Genomic DNA, 17952 nt, shown 5'->3' with positions numbered 1-17952 from the left:
GAGTTGCAAATTTGCAGATAAACCACTTTATTTCAAGTTTGAGGGGATCTCGCCGTCCAGCCATGTTTAGAGATCTCCGCTTGTGTGGAGAGATATCTTTGTCTTCCGAGAAGCCACCACCATGGCTGTTTATCTGAAGGCACTTTAGCTTTGCTCAGTGGACACCATGTTTATGTGGCCGCTCGGCAACGCTTTTTGTTTTCCAAAAAGAAACTCATAAACCAGTAGTTTGTATTTGAAAAGCAAAAAGGTATTGATCTAACACCTGGGTAGTTTTCTCACAGCATGTAAGGGTCAAGTAAACTTTTTTCCTTTCTATAACTTCCAGGCTTTTCGTAGCAGCCTCTAACAGGAAAAAAATGACGTTGGAAAGTTTGCCCCTAAATAGATGTGAAATGTATTAATTGGGGATCCAATATCTGATGGCATGTCAGTCAGTGGTTTCCAGAAACATGTCAGTTCGCCCGACTCAAAAAAGATTGGGAGCGCTTACATGTTGGCATACGGGTGCTCCTCTGCATTTGAAAATAGATAACAAACATACTTTAACACAGACACAGTGTGACATGCGTTACACAAACACATCTGCCACTTGTAATAGGACATTAGGTGGCTCCAGCAACAAGATTACATGCATCGTGTGTTCTCTGTAGAGCCGGGAGCTCCCCTTTCCACTCTACATCTCCTCCGTGAACAAACTCACAAAAAGTGAGTTTATAGACAGGGATGCTCCTGCTGGTGCAAGTGATCGTTGCTCAGGTTACTCAGCACTCCATCAGTGCAGCTCACATATTATTAGCGCAAACAGCCTTCAGACAAGAAGTAGCAGGTGAGATATTTACCCCGTACATGTAGTGCTGCTTTAGAAGACAAAACTGGATAGAGGTCTAAAATGTGAAGAGAGAGCAGGAACCTGTTGTCAAGTCAGGAGATCAAGCTAGAGTCAAAGTCAGAGCAAGTAATAGGGTTTGGATCAGATGGGGATAGGAATTTCACATATTTATTTATTTTTTAACCAATTGTTATAGATTATTTGGTCATAAGAAAACAAGTTACTTACCTGTAACTTTGGTTCCCCAGTATTGGTAACTTTCATAGATTCCCATGCTTTGTATCATTCCCCCGTCGTCGGAATGGGAGCCTCGGTAAATAGAAAATACCATAGCAGTAAGTACAAAAAAGAAAACTAGGCCTAGGCCTCATCTCATTTTGTAGCCTAGCCGCTTCTTTTTGTAAAAGAGACCAAGAATTCTGTAACAACCAATCAGAACTGCCCCACCCCTCAGAACCCTCCTGTGAGAGCCTCAGAGCCTCAAATTTTCGTAGCCATTGTGCAACAGCCACTATCTCAGGAAAAAGGCTGAGCTTTCCCAGGGGAGGAGGGTGGGCACATGGGATTCTATGAAAGTTACCAATACTGGGGAACCAAAGTTACAGGTAAGTAACTTGTTTTCTTGCCCAAGTATTGGAACTTTCATAGATTCCCATGCTTTGTATCAGAGTAGCTAGCAGTAAGTCCTAAAAGCACATTTTGTTAAAAGAATATCACCACCTTGCCACATAGATACTCACATTGGAAAATCAAATATATATATATATATATATATATATATATATATATATATATATATATATATATATATATATATATATATATATATATATATATATATATATATATATATATATATATATATATACATACTTGTTACATTAGCAAGGACTATCACAAGTGATACAAAATGTGCAACACAGGAAGGAGGGATTGTAGGGAAAGCTCACCTCTCATTGAAAAAGATTCCTCAAGACTGCCTGTCCAACAGCTGTATCATTCTTCGTAGAAGAATCCAGGCAGTAGTGCTTCGTGAAGGTATGCATACTGCTCCACGTCCCTGCCCTGCAGATGTCCTTGATAGGGACTCCTGAAAATAGAGCCACTGACGATACAACTGATCTTGTTGAATGTGCACGGACTCTTCTTTCGAGAGGTTTGCCTGCTTCTTGATGGCAGAACTGAATAGCACTGGAGATCCAGCGAGAAATGCTGTGTTTGGACAGCGGAAATCCCTTCCGCGGGGCACTGTAGGAGACGAACAGTTGTGAGGATTTCCTAAAAGGTTTCATGCGCTCCAAATAGAACTTTAGACACCTCTGAACGTCCAAAGAATGTAAGGACATCTCTGCTGTAGTAGTAGGTCGCGGGAAAAAAGACTTCAACATCAATGGTTCATTCAGATGGAATTCAGACAGAACCTTCGGGATGAACTTTGGATTTGTCCGTAGGATCAGGACATCCCGCTTGAATTGTAGGAAGGGCTCCACGATTGTCAGCGCCTGGAGCTTGCTAATCCGTCTGGCCGATGTCAATGCCAACAGAAGAGCTAGCTTCTAAGATAGGAATTTAAGGTCTGTTTTGTGAATGGGTTCAAATGGTGCTCTCATTAGCTGAGCCAAGACCAAATTAAGTTTCCAGACAGGTGGAGGAGGACGGACTGAATGAATGTGAATTTGTATGGCGCTACTTAACCTCTTGGCTGCTAAGGCATTATTTGAATTTGACTTTAATTTCCATTGAAATCAATGGAAAGTCCTTGACGAGTTACCCTTGTCATTAGCAGCCAAGAGGTTAACCCGGTGGCATCAAGGCGCAGATGATGAAAACAAGCTGAATGGTCAGGGGCACCCAAGGGAGACAGCTTACAGGTAAGACTCTGGAGGAAAAACCCTGAACAGGCCTTTTAAGAACTGCTTGACAATCCAAGCGGACCAAAGCGAAGGACCTGAAGACGTACGTCTGAACCTCGAGATGGCTGCCAGATGAACTTTAACAGAAGAATGAGCCAATCCAGCTTTAGCCAGCGATAGGGTATATTGCAAAATCTGATGCGGAGCCGAAGTGTAAGGGTGAATATGTTGTTTCTGACACCAGAGGCAGAACCTCTTCCATTTTGCCCTAAAAGTTCTGTTCGTACTTGGAGCTCGAGCTTGAGACAAGATGTCCCTACACTCCTTGGTGAGGTTCAAATTCTGAAAATCCCTGTACTCGGGAGCCACGCTGTCAAGTGAAGCGAGCTCGTGTCCGGATGGAATACTTGACCCTGAGACCTCGTCAACAGAGAAGGAACTGGTTGCAGGCGAATTGGATGGTCCTGAGAAAGCAGGAGAAGTTCTGTGTACCAGAACTGTTGGGGCCACGCCGGTGCAATCAAGATCATTCTGCACGGCTCCACCTTGGCTTTCCTGATCAACCTCGGGATTAGGGGTATTGGAGAAAAAGCGTAAAAGAATGCGCCGTACCAGGCAATCGAAAGTGCGTTCCCCAAGGACCCCGGATGGTGATCCCTGCTTGCATAGAATCAGCATTTGGTGTTCTCCGGGGTTGCAAACAGGTCTATGGTCGGGGTCCCCCAGACCGAGAACACCTCCTCCAGAATGGTTTGGTCTAACTCCCATTTGTGACTGATCGATTTCTGACGACTCAGCGCATCCGCTGTTATATTGAGCGAACCTCCGAGGTGTTCCGCTGTCAGAGCAATATTGTGAATAATCGCCCAATCCCAAATCAGCTGAGCTTCTCTGGAGAGGATCTGGGATCTCGTCCCGCCCTGCTTGTTGATATAGTGCATGGCCGTTGTGTTGTTCGTCCGGACCAGCACTGAACAATTCTGAATTTGTGGCAAAAAAGCCTGCAAGGCTAACCGAATGGCTTTGAGTTCTAACAGGTTGATGTGGCACTTGCGTTGAACTGGATACCAGTGACCGCTCACGTGCAGTTCTTGGAGCACCGCTCCCCAGCCTTCTAACGAGGCGTCCGTGGTGAGAACCATGGGAGACGGAGGAAGCGTGAATGTTTATCCTTTTGCGATGTTGTCTTTCACCAACCACCAGTCGCATGCTTTTTTCATTGCTGGGGTTACCGTAATCCTGTCGTCGAAAGAGCCCTCCGCCTGGCACCATTGTTTGTCGAGCTGCTCTTGCAGTGGACGCATTTGCAGCCTGCAATGTGGAATCAATGGTATGCAGGATTAGATCGATCCAAGCAGGGACTTGTAGAGCCGTACTGATGGGGATTTCATTTTTAGCAAGAGGTGAGCGATAGCATCAATTTGCATTGACGTTCCTCCGTTGGGTAAGCCTTGCAGCGTTACATGTCCAGAATGGATCCCAGAAACTTTGCTGACCTGGATGGTTGAAGAACCGATTTGTCCTTGTTGAGCTGAAGGCCCTGGTGGTTGAACAGTTGGATGCAGGTCGTAATGGCTTTGGAAGTTCCCTGGAAAGATGGAAAGATGGAGCCTTGACCAGCCAGTCGTCCAGGTAGGGAAAAACTTCCAGAAATTGTTTCCTGAGGAATGCTGCCACTGGAGCCAACACCTTTGTAAATATCCTTGGTGCAGACCGGAGACCAAAAGGAAGTACTTTGAACTGAAAATGGCTCTTCCCTACTGTGAAGCGCAAGTATTGCCTATGAGCTGGATGGATTGGCACATGGAAATAAGCATCCTCTAAATCCAGAGTCACCATGTAGTCTCCTGGATTTAGCAAACGAAGAATATCCTGGAGAGGGACCATTCTGAAGGATAGCTTGATGAGATAGGTGTTGAGGTCCTGTAGATCTAATATGGGGCGCCATTTTTCTGTTGTTTTGCGAACCAGGAAGAACCTGGAATAAAACCCTTTCCCCCTTTGTGAGAGAGGTACAGGTTCTATTGCCCGCTTGATGAAAAGCTGGTGGGCTTCGAGACGTAGCAGTCCCAGTTGTTTCGACTTGTTGGCGCCTCAAGCTCTGTTTTGAGGAAGATGTTGAAATTCCAACGTGTGGCCACTCTGAACAATATTCAGGACCCACTGATCTGATGTAATAACTGCCCAACTGCTTAGACAATGAGAAATCCTGACCCCCACTGGTGTCATCGGAGGGGTAGGAACAGCAGAAAGAGCTGTGAGGCCGCTATTGATGTTTGGAGTTATCCCGTCCTTGACGATTTTGACGCCCTCTCTGTGATTGGCGAGAGAAAGACGCCGACTGGCCTTGCCGTTGATCGGAGAATTGGGGTTTGTAAGATTGGGAGGATTGCGAATATGATGAGTACCGCTGTTGGTTGCCACCTCTGTGTGAGGAAAAACATCTCCCTCTAGCACCTTTGAATGGATTATTGCGGTAGTTCAATGACCCCAAGGACTTCGCCGTGTCCGTGTCCTTTTTGATGCTTTGAAGGGCTTCATCGACATGCTTTCCAAAAAGCATTTCCCCATCGTATGGTAAGTCTAAAATGTTGTTTTGGACCTCGTGGCGAAACCAGGTTGCCCGCAGCCAGCCCTGGCGCCTCAACACAGCTGAACCCGCCAGGGCACGAAAAGCAGTAGTCGCTATATCCATAGCACAATCTATCACCTCCGAAGAGGAACGCTCTCCTTCCATCAGAACCTTCCTGGCCTCATCTTTCGCTGCATCTGGAAGGTGATCAACAAACGGGGATAAATCGCACCACATCTGGCGATCATACCTGCCCAAGATGGCAAGAGCATTAGAAGCTCGAACTAGTAGGCTGGCCATGGTAGAGAATCTTTTGCCCACATTGTCCAGACGTCTCCCTTCTTTGTCTGGAGGTGTTGTAAGTGGGGTCGATGGGTTTTCTGACTTGCTTTGTGCCGCTTGGGAAATGACGGAATCCGGTTTTGGTTGTCCAATCAAGCAAGCTGAACTACCCTCTGGCACTTTATACTTCTTCTCCAGCCATGGAAGAACAGGAATGACTGTTGCCGGATTTTACATGACCTTAATGCCTTCTGACCATACATGCTCTATAATAGGGATTGACCGAACAGACTTTCTGTAAGGTTCCTTAAAGTCATAAAGGAAGCAGTCTGTCTGAACAGGAGTAACCGGCAGGCCAAATCTCCTAGACGCCCTTTCCATAAGGTTATGGAAACCTCCAATATCAGCTGGAGGGGAGGTAGCCGTATCCGGCACTTTTGCATCCGGATCCTGAAGGTCATCATCATCATAACCTCTATCTGGATCATGAGAAGGATCTTCCTGAAGATTATCATCAGAGGAGACATCGTCATCTTGAACAGTCACCACCTCTTGGTAACTTTCTCTCGGTTCTGGTTCCGTAACTCGTGAAACCACAGGTGTTACTGCCACCACAGGAGCAGTCGGAATAGGAGGAGAAGGAGGATGCTCCTGTTGTACTGCAGGTTGCGATGGAAACCTCTTCCTATAATCCTGTAACATTAACTGCAAATCCGTAATTATAGAAGACGACATGTCCACCATTCTCCTGGCGTAAGTTCTGTGGAGGCATGTCTCGATGGACAATTTGGCGTCTTGTATCGTAATATTCTTCCGAATCTGTATCTTGGCACTTTACTTGTAAGTCCGATGGGCTGTAGGCATCCCCATAAGGACCATCATCACCCTCGTCATCAGACTCCTCATCAAACAACAGAGTGGGAGGCAAAGGTGTTATTCGTCTAGGAGAGGTCATCTCAGGAGTTACTTGTTGCCTTTTTAAAGAAACGCAAAGTTTTTGGATCGTCGACAATCTCGTCGCCGTACTCGTCAGCGTAATCGTCGTCGATAGAACCGTCGACTGGCTCGTCCTCATCACCATTAAAGCTGCCGTCGTCGACTTCTTCGTCGCCGCCGCCGTCGACACTACCTTTGCTGACATAATCGTCGACGTCGAGAATGTAGACACCATTGTCGACGAGCAGGAAACAGGCACTTTAAACGTCGACAACGCCACCGTCGACGGAACCGTCGACGGAGCTATACGAGAACTCTGGTCTTTCTTTGAAACTGTTGTCGACGTACCTGCTGATTTAGTCGTCAACGGACTTGATTTCTTGTCAGGCTTTCCTTCCTGAGGGAAAGCAGAAGGTTTCTTGCCTTCCTTCTCCTTCTGAGATGGCAGAGAAGTAACAGAAACATCTTTTTTCACCTTCTTTGCTGTGTCTGACTCCGCAGCCTGCCCCAGCCTCTCCTTTTCACCTCGGTGAGGCGATTTAATGGGACTAACCTTTTCAGACCTATCAGACGTCTTTTGTAAGGTTTTGACAGGTGGCTCAGTAGAAGTAGAAGGGGATGAACTACCCCTCTTTCTGGATTTTCTGGAGGACACAGCAGATGAAGAGTCCTCATCGTCAGATAAAATAATTTCTTTACGTGATTTCATCTTTTGCAGCCAAGTTAACAGGCGGCCCTCTCTGTCTCTCAAGGTCTTCGTCGAGAAAGTCCGACAGGTCTTACAATCTGTGGTCTTGTGATCCGAGTGCAAGCAGTAGATACAGTCATCATGCTTGTCCTCCACAAACAACCTCTTTTTAGAACAAGTAGCACCATCTCTAAATAGTGCCTTCTTCTCCTTGTCAGACATTGTAAATTTGAAGAAAAAGTCAAAGAATCCAAGTTGAAGAAAAAATCTGAGCAGATCTCATTGGAGACTCCCTAGCACAACGTGCGGTTGAAAAATCTGAGGCTCTGAAGCTCTCTCAGGAGTGTTCTAGGGGGTGAGGCAGTTCTGATTGGCTGTTACAGAATTCTTGGTCTCTTTTACAAAAAGAAGCGGATAGGCTACAAAATGAGATTAGGCCGGCTTAGTTTTCTCTTTTGTACTTACTGCTATGGTATTTTTTATTTACAGAGGCTCCCATTCCGACGACGGGGGAATGATACAAACCATGGGAATCTATGAAAGTTCCAATACTGGGGCAATATGCACATCATACAATACCATCCAAAAAGAACGCTAGTACAGGTTGCCCAATGCAATGAATATCAGGAGTACGTGGTTCAATATGATAGAAACTGAATATAAAAACTAAGCCAAACAGTAGATAACATTGACATAGTAAGCATTGCTAATATCCGTAAGTTTAATTCCTTAGAGTCCAGTCGTGAGGTGCGTGCTGTGGACCTAGGCAGTAGACAACATCTTTCAATGTTTGATTCCAGGGCTCTCCCCTCCCTCTCACTTGGGGAATGGAGTCAGCAGGCATCCTGCTTATCAAGCATAACAGGACAGTAGTATTGCTGCACTGAAGCTGCCCTACCCAACTTAGGGCACCAAATGGTGTTCAGTGGGCTCTGAAACTAATAACCATTACCCGTCCGGCGGGGTGTGGGGCATCCTGTGTGTCCTGCTGTTCTTGTAGCATATTTTCCCAGTATTCAGCAATTGGAACAATACGGAGGCGCCTAGCCCTGATTCATTTGTTTGTCGCTGCTCAACAGTGTTGTTTTATCAGTAGTGTGGAGGCTTTCCAGTGCATCGCAATGGCCCGGCCAGCAATGAGCAGCACCAAGTCTATGAATCGGTTGGTTACATTTTGAGTTTTTTGTTATTGCTGGAATAAACCCAGTATTGCTCCCTCCATGATGTAGAGGTCTGCGCGAACCATCAGTGTGGTTAGTATATTTGTGACTTCAGTCCACATTTTCACAGCATTCAGCCATGACCAGAACACATGTGTCAGATCCGAGCTATGCATGTGGCACCTTGGACAAATAGACGAAGACTCAAATATTTTGTGCAATGCGAACGAGGTGAGGTATGCCCTAAGCAGAATGTTAAATTGTATGTACTGGAAGTAGGGATTACGAAACACCTTGCGTAATGCATGATTTGTTCCCATTCCTTGAACGTTAGGACACAGCCTATATCTGTTTCCCAGGGTCTGTGTGTGTGAGCGACAAATGGTCTGTTGTTGTATGAGCCAAAGCTTTGTCAAACTAAGTTATAGTTTTTGCCCAGGCCACATGACATGTAGGGATTGGGTCAGCGTGTGTTCCGGTTCAGTATATGTAACACTCCACAGGCGTCCCATCTCCACTATCATTGTCCTAAGGGCCAGAAAATGCCCCACCGGTTGGTTTCAAGTTTCTTTATTTTTTGCATAGTCAGTTAAAACCATTGCAACATTAATGCTTAAAACAAAAAATAATATTTTCAACAGTCAGTCAGTATGATTTCATCCACTTTTGCTGCCTTTTTGGTTTTGGAACTATGAAAAGCAATCTTCAGATAAAACCATAGGTAAAAATTCTTTACCAATATAAAATCAGAATGTATTGTAATCATAATGAGTGACATTAAGTAGCTGGATACTGTGAGTTGCAGTCTCATATTTGTTTGCTCCAGCCAAGTATTCCCTTTTATCATGTCGTATTAAGTGTGTTTTTCAAATTGTCTCCACTTATTACAGGGATTATCCCTGTACTGCTAGCGGTATGTCCTTAGAGTAGCCCAGCTTAAGACATATTCCCGTCAACAGGAACTGTGGTGTCAAGGCCTGATATGTTTTGGGCATTTTTTGTTCAGCCAGCATAAGGAATTTTACCACTCTGCAGTTTAGTTGTATATTTTCTGGATTTGAGCAGGCTAGCACTGCTTGCTTCCTGGTACGGATGCCTTTCTGTTTGAAGGGTTCTTTAAGAAGCTGTTGCCATGCTTGGTGCAGTTTCTTGCATAAGCAGATTAGATGTAAAATGTCGCCTTGCTTGGTATTACACAGCCTGCATGGCTCTTGTGTTAATGTCCTCAGCCATGGTGGAAAGTGCTGAGCACACGGGAAAATTCCCATCCTATGCCTCAAAAAGTTCATTTTTATGGACTTAGGGTAACCCTGGTTGAAAAATGTTTGTGGAGCAAGTAATTTATAAGAGTTAAGGGCCATCCAGGCATGCGATCTATTTGAGAAGCTTGCCTTGTCCTCCGCCAAGGAAATTTGTTTTATGGTCTTCCAGACTAGTTTTTTAAAGTTAGAATAGCCAATTTGCAAATCTCAGAGTCCTGTGAGTTTGGTAGATTCTAGGGTTAGCTGGAGATAACTTCTAGCTTGGGAGTGCTCCCTGTGCTGTACATCATGCCAAAGCAGATAGTTTAGTGTGTTTATAGTGGCACTTCTGATCTTGTGCCAGCAGATGATATAAGCACCATACCTAGCTAGAACTTGTTGTAGAAGGTCAAACTCCAGCCTTATTTGAACAGGTAATGTATAGGACGGAAGGCAGATCGTAGTACTATAGGCTTTGACCTGCGTGTTATCCAGCTCCTTTGCATCTCTTCCCCGCATTGCCTCACTACCATAAGCAATTGAGGGGATTAGTTTAGCCTGGACTACCTTCAGAAGCGGAGTCAGAGTCAGCCCCATCAATTTATTTGCAATATTTTTCATTGTTAAACCTATCAGCAGACCTTTCCTTCTTGCTTTCTCTTTCTGGCGCCAAAACGACCCTTTATTGTCGAATATGACTACTAGGTACTTGTATTCATGAGCTAGGTCGAGTTTTGTGCCACCAAGGAACCAACTTCTCTGAACAAGTCACCCACCAAGTTCAACGTCGCATCTCTCCAGGCCGCAAAGCCCTCTCTACCTATGACTGTGCGAAAGAGCGTCATCAAGTTCAGTCTAATGGCCCGAGAAGATGGGTTTATATCTGGCGTAAGTTTTTAGCCTTTCTTATAACTCTGATAAACCACGCTCACCAGACCAAGTCAAGTCAAGTCAAGTCAAATAATTTATATAGCGCGCTACATACCCAGAGGGTCTCAAGGCGCTTGAAAAAAGGAGCTTGAAGAAAGGTGGGGAATTACTTGTCGAATATCCAAGTTTTAAGTTGTTTTCTGAATGCTAGGTGGTTCTGAGTGAGGCGAAGGTGAGTGGGAAGTGAGTTCCAGGTTTTAGCTGCCAGGTAGGAGAAGGATCTACCTCCTATGGTGGTTTTGTTGATGCGAGGTACAGTGGCAAGGGCTTGGTTGGAGGATCGTAACTGGCAGGAGGGGGTGTAGAAGGAAAGACGTGTGTTGAGGCATTCGGGTCCCAGTTCGTAAAGTGCTTTGTGCGCGTGGGTTAGGAGGCGGAAAGTAATCCTCTTATTGACGGGGAGCCAGTGGAGGTTTTTCAGGTGACCAGAGATGTGGTTTTTACGCGGGATGTCTAGTATGAGTCTGGCTGAAGCGTTCTGGATGCGTTGGAGTTTTTTCTGGAGTCTTGCGGTGGTACCGGCGTATAGGGTGTTTCCGTAGTCCAGGCGACTCGTGACCAGTGCGTGGGTGACCGTTTTTCTAGTTTCGGTGGAGATCCAGCGAAATGTTTTTTTGAGCATGCGAAGAATGTTGAAGCAAGATGATGAAACGGCGTTGACTTGTCTGTTCATAGAGAGTGAGGAGTCCAGGATGACGCCCAGGTTACGTGCGTGGTCCGTCGGGATGGGTGCTTTTCCAAGGGCCTCTGGCCACCAAGAGTCATCCCAGGCGGAGGGGGAGGTACCCAGGATAAGGACTTCTGTTTTGTCTGAGTTCAGTTTCAGACGGCTGTGCTTCATCCACTCGGCTACTTCTTTCATTCCTTCATGTAGGTTGGTTTTGGCAGTGTTAGGGTCTCTGGTGAGTGATAGGATCAGTTGAGTGTTGTCAGCGTAGGAGATGATGTTGAGGTTGTGTTGGCGTGCGATGGCCGCGAGGGGGCTCATGTACACGTTGAAGAGGGTGGGGCTGAGTGAAGATCCTTGTGGCACGCCGCAGATGACTTCAGTGGCCTCTGACTTGAATGGTGGGAGGCGGACTCTCTGGGTTCTTCCGGTGAGGAACGATGTGATCCATTCCAGTGCTTTTCCTTGGATTCCGATGTTATTGAGGCGCTGTAATAGGGTGCTATGACAGACTGTGTCAAAGGCTGCGGAGAGGTCGAGGAGGATGAGGGCGACGGTGTCGCCATTGTCCAGTAGAGTTCGAATGCCGTCTGTTGCTGCGATGAGGGCGGTCTCAGTGCTGTGTTTGGCTCGGAAGCCGGACTGTGAGGAGTCGAGGGATTTGTTGGTTTCGAGGAAGGCGGCGAGCTGGTTGTTGACAGCTTTCTCTATGACTTTGGCCGGCAATGGAAGGAGCGAGATGGGGCGGTAGTTTTTGAGTTCGGTGGGGTCAGCTGTGGGTTTTTTCAGAAGGGCGCTGAGTTCGGCGTGTTTCCAGCTTTCCGGGAAGGTGGCGGAGTTGAGGGAGCAGTTGATGACGTCTCGGAGGTGTGGTGCTATGATGGAGTCTGCTTTGTTGAAGATGTGGTGAGGGCATGGGTCTGTGGGGGATCCTGAGTGGATGGAGTTCATCAGGCAGATGGTGTCCTCAGTGGAGATTGTGTTCCAGTCATTGAGGATGTTCAGGGGGGTGAATGTGTGGCAGAAGGATGGGTGGGTTGGTCTCCGGGTTGGTTGTCGAAGCTGTTATGGATGTCTGCGATTTTGTTGTGGAAGAATGAAGCTAGGGAGTCGCAGAGGGCTTGAGAGGGGGTGATGTTGTTGGAGTTTGCTGATGGGTTGGTAAATTCTTTGACGATATTGAATAATTCCTTGCTGTTGTGGGCGTTGTTATCTAGTCGGTCTTTGAATGCGGCTTTCTTGGCAGACCGGATAAGTTGGTGGTGTATGCGGGTGGCGTTTTTGAAGGCGTCCCTGGTGCTGGTGTTTGGGTCTTTTTTCCAGGCCTTCTCGAGGGAGCGACAGAGTTTCTTAGATTTCTTAAGATCATCGTTGAACCAGGGGGCGTTTTTGCTGCCTAGTTTGATTTGACGTTTTTTCAACGGTGCTAGGATGTCGGCGCTGTTGGATAGCCATTGGGTGAGGTTAATGGCTGCTTGGTCGGGGTTTGAGGAGTGGGCAGGGGGGTTTTGGAGAAGCGATGAGGAGATCTGGTCGATGGTGATTTTGTTCCAGTTTCTTCGCAGAGTAGGTTGAGGATGGTTGTGGGTTGTGGTCTTATTGTAGATAAAGTGAACGCAGCTGTGGTCCGTCCAATGGAGAGCTGTGGTGTGACTGAAGGAGACATGTTTGCTGGAGGTGAAGATAGGGTCGAGTGTGTGACCTGCAATGTGGGTGGGGGTAGTGACAAGTTGTTTGAGTCCGAGGTTAGCGAGATTGTCCAGAAGGGTGGCGGCGTTGTTGTCATTGCTCTTTTCCAGGTGAAAGTTGAGGTCTCCCAATAGGATGTATTCCTCGGAGGGGAGGGCGTGTGGGGTGATAAAATCAGTGATGTCGTCAGTGAATTGTGCACGGGGTCCTGGAGGCCGGTAGAGGAGGGTGCCTCTGAGTGTGGTCTTGGGGTCGGTGTGGATCTGGAAGTGAAGGTGTTCGGTGCTGGCAAGGTTGACGTCTGAGCTGGTTGAGGTGCGGATGGAATTCTTATGGACGATAGCGATGCCTCCTCCTGTTTGGTCGGTGCGGTCCTTACGGATGATCTTGTAGCCTTCCGGGATGGCAATGGTGATGTCTGGGGCTGATGAGGCGTTCATCCATGTTTCTGTTAAGAAGGCGACGTCCGGAGAGATGGTGTCTAGTAGGTTCCAAAGGTCGATGGCGTGCCTGTGGACTGAGCGGGTGTTGAGCAGGATGCATTGTAGGTGGTTGGTGTCCGATATCTGTTTTGTGTTCGTGGATGAGGAGTTGTTCTTGGTGCCGTCGAACTTGCAGGAGTTGCAAGAGAAGGGTCCATGGGTGTGTCCAGGAGCGGCTTGGGCGCAGTTGGGAAGGCGGCCGGGGTTAAGGGCTAAGAGGGTGGTGGCGTCGTATGTAATGCGGGTGGGGTGGGTGGTACGAGGGCCAGGGGGTCTGGCGCTGGGCGCGGTCCAGGCGCGGACGAGCGTAGACGGGCTTACCTTGGGCGCGATCGCTGCGCGTGAACGCTGCGCGCAAATGCTTCTGTCATAAGTGGATAGTGGGAGGGGAGGGGCGAGGCAGGCTCAGCTGGGAGGCGGGAGCGTGATTGGAGGGAAGGGCTTGGACGTCACAACAAGCAAATGGCTGCAACAATAACAACAACTTTACACAGGGAGAGGTTGGGGCGAGCAGTGGAGCGCTATTACTAAAACAATTAATTTACAAATGAAATGGCTGAGTGGTGGACGCTGTGAGGGGTCACAAAGTAGCGCTATGAACACAGCACTTTAATAGTATAAAGCGGCGCTATGAAATTGAACACAGTGCGATAAATAACAAAGCAGCAAAGCAGCGCTAAGGTCAGAGCACGTTTAAGACACAATGCGGCGCAATGATATTATAGCAGGAAGAATGCACAGAGCACAAGCAGCGTAGGAATAGCGCTACGATACCCAGGAGGACAGAGGGGAGCAACCGGATCTGCACGAGTCAGGACGGTCACAGCTCTCGGAGGGGGAGGGGTCGACCTAATCTATCAGTGGTAGGCAGGCTCAGCTGGGAGGCGGGAGCGTGATTGGAGGGACGGGCTTGGACGTCACAACAAGCAAATGGCTGCAACAATAACAACAACTTTACGCAGGGAGAGGTTGGGGCGAGCAGTGGAGCGCTATTGCTAAAACAATTAATTTACAAATGAAATGGCTGAGTGGTGGACGCTGTGAGGGGTCACAAAGTAGCGCTATGAACACAGCACTTTAAAAGTATAAAGCGGCGCTATGAAATTGAACACAGTGCAATAAATAACACAGCAGCAAAGCAGCGCTAAGGTCAGAGCAGGGGGGGTTCTCGCTCCAGGGAGCATCATCGACCCTACCATTTCCTGTGCTCTGCATGTCGGCAATCCACCTACTTCTTTGAGGTGCCGATCAGCTAGCCATCTCGCTGGCCATTGCAGCTGCGCTCCCAAACAATAATGTTTGAAATTTGCCGCACCTAGGCCACCCTATTCAATTGACTGCTGTAGTGTACGGAGTGCCATCCGTCTCCTGCCCTTGTTCCATTTGAACCCTTCCAGGATAGGAATTATACATATGTAGGGATGATTGAGTCAGTTTCAGCTGGAAAACTGAAGTGAACTAGGAAGAGGAGAGGAGAGGAGCTGAAATTTAGAGGGCCCACAAAGACATACCGACCGACCACCACTGCATCCACTTCACCTTCTTCAGGAAGCCCACCACGCACCACCGCACTCAACAGATGCCTTGACGCCGCTGGAGCAAAGTCACCGAAGACCAGCTAACCACAACCCTCACCCAGAACCCACCCGCTGACTCCACCGATCCCGACACCGCCGCCCGCAAACTCAGACAATGGATCGACGACTGCGCCAACACCCTTGCCCCGCTCAAGTCACCCTCCAACAGCCACACCAGCAAGAAAGTCACCTAGTTCACGTGAAGACCTCCAGACCTCCAAACGAACATGCCGAAAATTGGAGAACAACTGGCTCCTCGAACAAACACTGGACAGCTACACAGCCCACAAGAACGCCACCCGCAGACACCATCAACTCATCAGAGCTGCCAAGAGGGCCTCTTTCATGGACCACCTAGATAGCAACGCACACAACAGCAAAGAGCTCTTCATCATCGTAAAGGAACTCTCCAACCCCAGCTCCAACACCAACAACATCCCACCTTCGCAAGACCTGTGCTACTCACTGGCCACCTTCTTCCACCGCAAGATCGCCAATATCTACGACAGCTTCAGCGCCACGACACCCGACAACCACGACCACCACCTGCACCAACTGGACCGCTCCCCTGGACCAGCGTCAACGACGAGGACACCAGGAAGTTCATGAACACCATCCACTCCGGATCACTGTTAGACCCATGCCCTCACCACATCTTCAACAAAGCCAGCACAGCCATCGCACCCCACCTCCGGAGAGTAATCAACAACTCCTTCGAGCCAGCAACCTTCCCGGAGAGCTGGAAGCACGCCGAGATAAACGCATTATTCAAGAAACCCGAAGCAGACCCCAAGGACCTCAAGAACTTACGACCCATCTCCCTGCATCCGTTCCCGGGGAAGGTCACCCAGAAAATCGTCAACAAACCACTGACTCGGTACCTCGAGGAGAACAACATCCTGGACCCATCCCAGTCCGGTTTCCGCAGCAACCACAGCACCGAAACCGCCCTCATCGCCACCACGATGACATCAGGACCTTGCTTGACAACGGAGAAACAGCGCCCCTCCTCCTCCTGGACCTGTCAGCCGCCTTCGACACGGTCTGTCACAACACACTACAAACACACTTACACGACGTTGGAATCCAAGAGAAGGCCCTGGACTGGACCACATCCTTCCTCTCGGGCAGAACACAAAGGTCCTCCTCCCCTTCTTCCGCTCCAAGGCCACCAAGATCATCTGCGGCGTACCCCAGGGCTCATCCCTCAGCCCTACGCTGTTCTGCATCTACATCGCACCCATCGCCCGACAGCATGACCTTAACATCATCTCCTACGCCGACGACACCGAGCTGATCATCTCCCTCACCAAAGACCCCCACACCGCCAAAACCAACCTCCACGAAGGAATGAAGGCCGTCGCCGAATGGATGAAGAACAGCCGACTGAAGCTGAACTCAGACAAGACAGAGTTCGTCATCCTCTGCCCCACCCCGGCAGCCTGGGAAGACTCCTGGTGGTGGACAACACTGGGAACAGCATCAACACCCACTGACCACACGCGCAACCTAGGGGTCATCCTCGACACCACCCTCTCCATGACTAAACAGGTCAACGCCGTCTCCTCATCCTGCTTCAATACCCTCCGAATGCTCTGCAGGATCTTCAAGTGGATCCCCACCGAAACGAGAAAAACAGTCACCCAGGCCCTCGTCACCAGCAGGCTGGACTACGGAAACGCCCTCTATGCAGGAACGTCGGCCAAGCTCCCGAGACTTCTGCAACGCATCCAGAATGCCTCCGCACGACTGATCCTCGGCATTTCCCGCCGCAGCCACATCCTACCCCACCTGAGAGATCTGCACTGGCTCCCCGTCAACAAGAGGGTAACCTTCAAGCTCCTCCTCCACGCACACAGCTCTCCACAACACCGGCCCGGCATACCTCAACAGACGACTCAGCTTCTACACCCCCACCACGCTGCCAAGACCTGAAACACCCTCCCCACCAACCTACCGCAGACCTAGGACCTGCTGGCCTTCAGGAGACTCCTCAAGACCTGGCTCTTCGACCAGTAGCAGCACCCCTAAGCCTCCCCCGCCCCCCAGCGCCTTGAGACCCTAACGGGTATGTAGTGCGCTTTATAAATGTCTTGATTGATTGATTGATTAATTGATTGACCCACAATTACAGGAATTGGATTTTATGTTGTAGAGTAGAGGTGGAGATAGCATTAGTGAGGATGTTAATTTACACTAAAGTGCACCTGGAGGGTGAGTTTTAGGAAAAGGTGCCGTAGTTACATAAATGATTGCAGTGCAAATCATTATGGCGCCTTCATGTATATTTCAATAGCACATTTTTGATGTTGGCTAGAACTCGGCGTGTCCAGCTTGTGCTCTTAATTAATATTAATGAAAACTAGATTATCTCCCCGAAACAGTGTTAAGAAATAGAAATATCTATTTCCCAAAAGTTGTTAATCTCTTTCTTTATGTCTTTTTAAAGGTCTTTATTGATTTTCAGATATAGCAGACAATTGATCAACAAAACTGGGCACGAAGATACTGGTATCCGAGCTACTCAGCATGTGAGTTGATCCCCCGATTTGTCTGCCTCTTCAGGGGGACCTTCTGTCGCAGCAGCAGGGGGCGGTCCTCCACCCGAACCTGTCTAGTCTCCACCTACATGCGTGGAGATTGAGCATCGGCAGTTGAGGCCATTTGACTTGCGTCCTGAAGTCTGTAATGTGATTCTGGCAGCCAGGCGTCCCTCCACAAAATCGGAATACACCTGCAGGTGGAACAAATTTGTGTTATGGTGCACAGCAAAGGCTGTGGATCCACTTTCTGTCCCCCTTTCAGAGGTTTTCCTCTTTCTTCTTTCTCTTGCCCAGCAGGGCTCTGCTCTGGGAACTATCAAAGGCTACCTATCTGCCATTTCCGCCTTCTTGAGGCTTCCTGATCAGCCTTCTCTTTTCAAGTCCCCGGTTGGAAAAAGATTCTTGAAAGGCATCACGCACATGTTCCCTCCTGTTCCTTTTGTGATGCCTCAGTGGGACTTGAACCTTGTTCCTACCGATTTGATATGCGCTCCTTTCGA

General features: G+C 48.3%; 2 protein-coding genes across 2 annotated transcripts in view; one reads left to right on the top strand and one right to left on the bottom strand.

The window, feature by feature from the left end:
- SHANK1 (SH3 and multiple ankyrin repeat domains 1) overlaps positions 1-17952 on the top strand; it is a 1619594-nt gene that overhangs the window by 1559825 nt on the left and 41817 nt on the right. The gene's annotated exons all lie outside the window — the stretch shown is intronic.
- Positions 1678-3976, bottom strand: LOC147701435 (uncharacterized). The gene is made up of 2 exons (XM_086930106.1): positions 2711-3976; positions 1678-2492 (listed from the first exon to the last, which is right to left on the bottom strand). Exons 1-2 carry the CDS (start codon positions 3955-3957, stop codon positions 2462-2464), a joined length of 1278 nt encoding a protein of 425 aa, XP_086786232.1. The 5' UTR covers positions 3958-3976; the 3' UTR covers positions 1678-2461.

The sequence above is a fragment of the Lissotriton vulgaris genome, chromosome 7, assembly GCF_964263255.1.
Source record: "Lissotriton vulgaris chromosome 7, aLisVul1.2, whole genome shotgun sequence".
Taxonomy (NCBI): domain Eukaryota; kingdom Metazoa; phylum Chordata; class Amphibia; order Caudata; family Salamandridae; genus Lissotriton; species Lissotriton vulgaris.
Note: the sequence above shows the minus strand (reverse complement) of the source record. Positions and strands in the feature narration are given on the sequence as shown.

Excerpts from the sequence above, each read along its gene's own strand:
- LOC147701435 (XM_086930106.1), bottom strand. The coding sequence starts at position 3,957 with ATGGTGCCAGGCGGAGGGCTCTTTCGACGACAGGATTACGGTAACCCC. Across the intron at positions 2,493-2,710 it reads TTCAGGGTTTTTCCTCCAGA|TCCGTCCTCCTCCACCTGTC; the intron begins GTCTTACCTGTA and ends ACATTCATTCAG.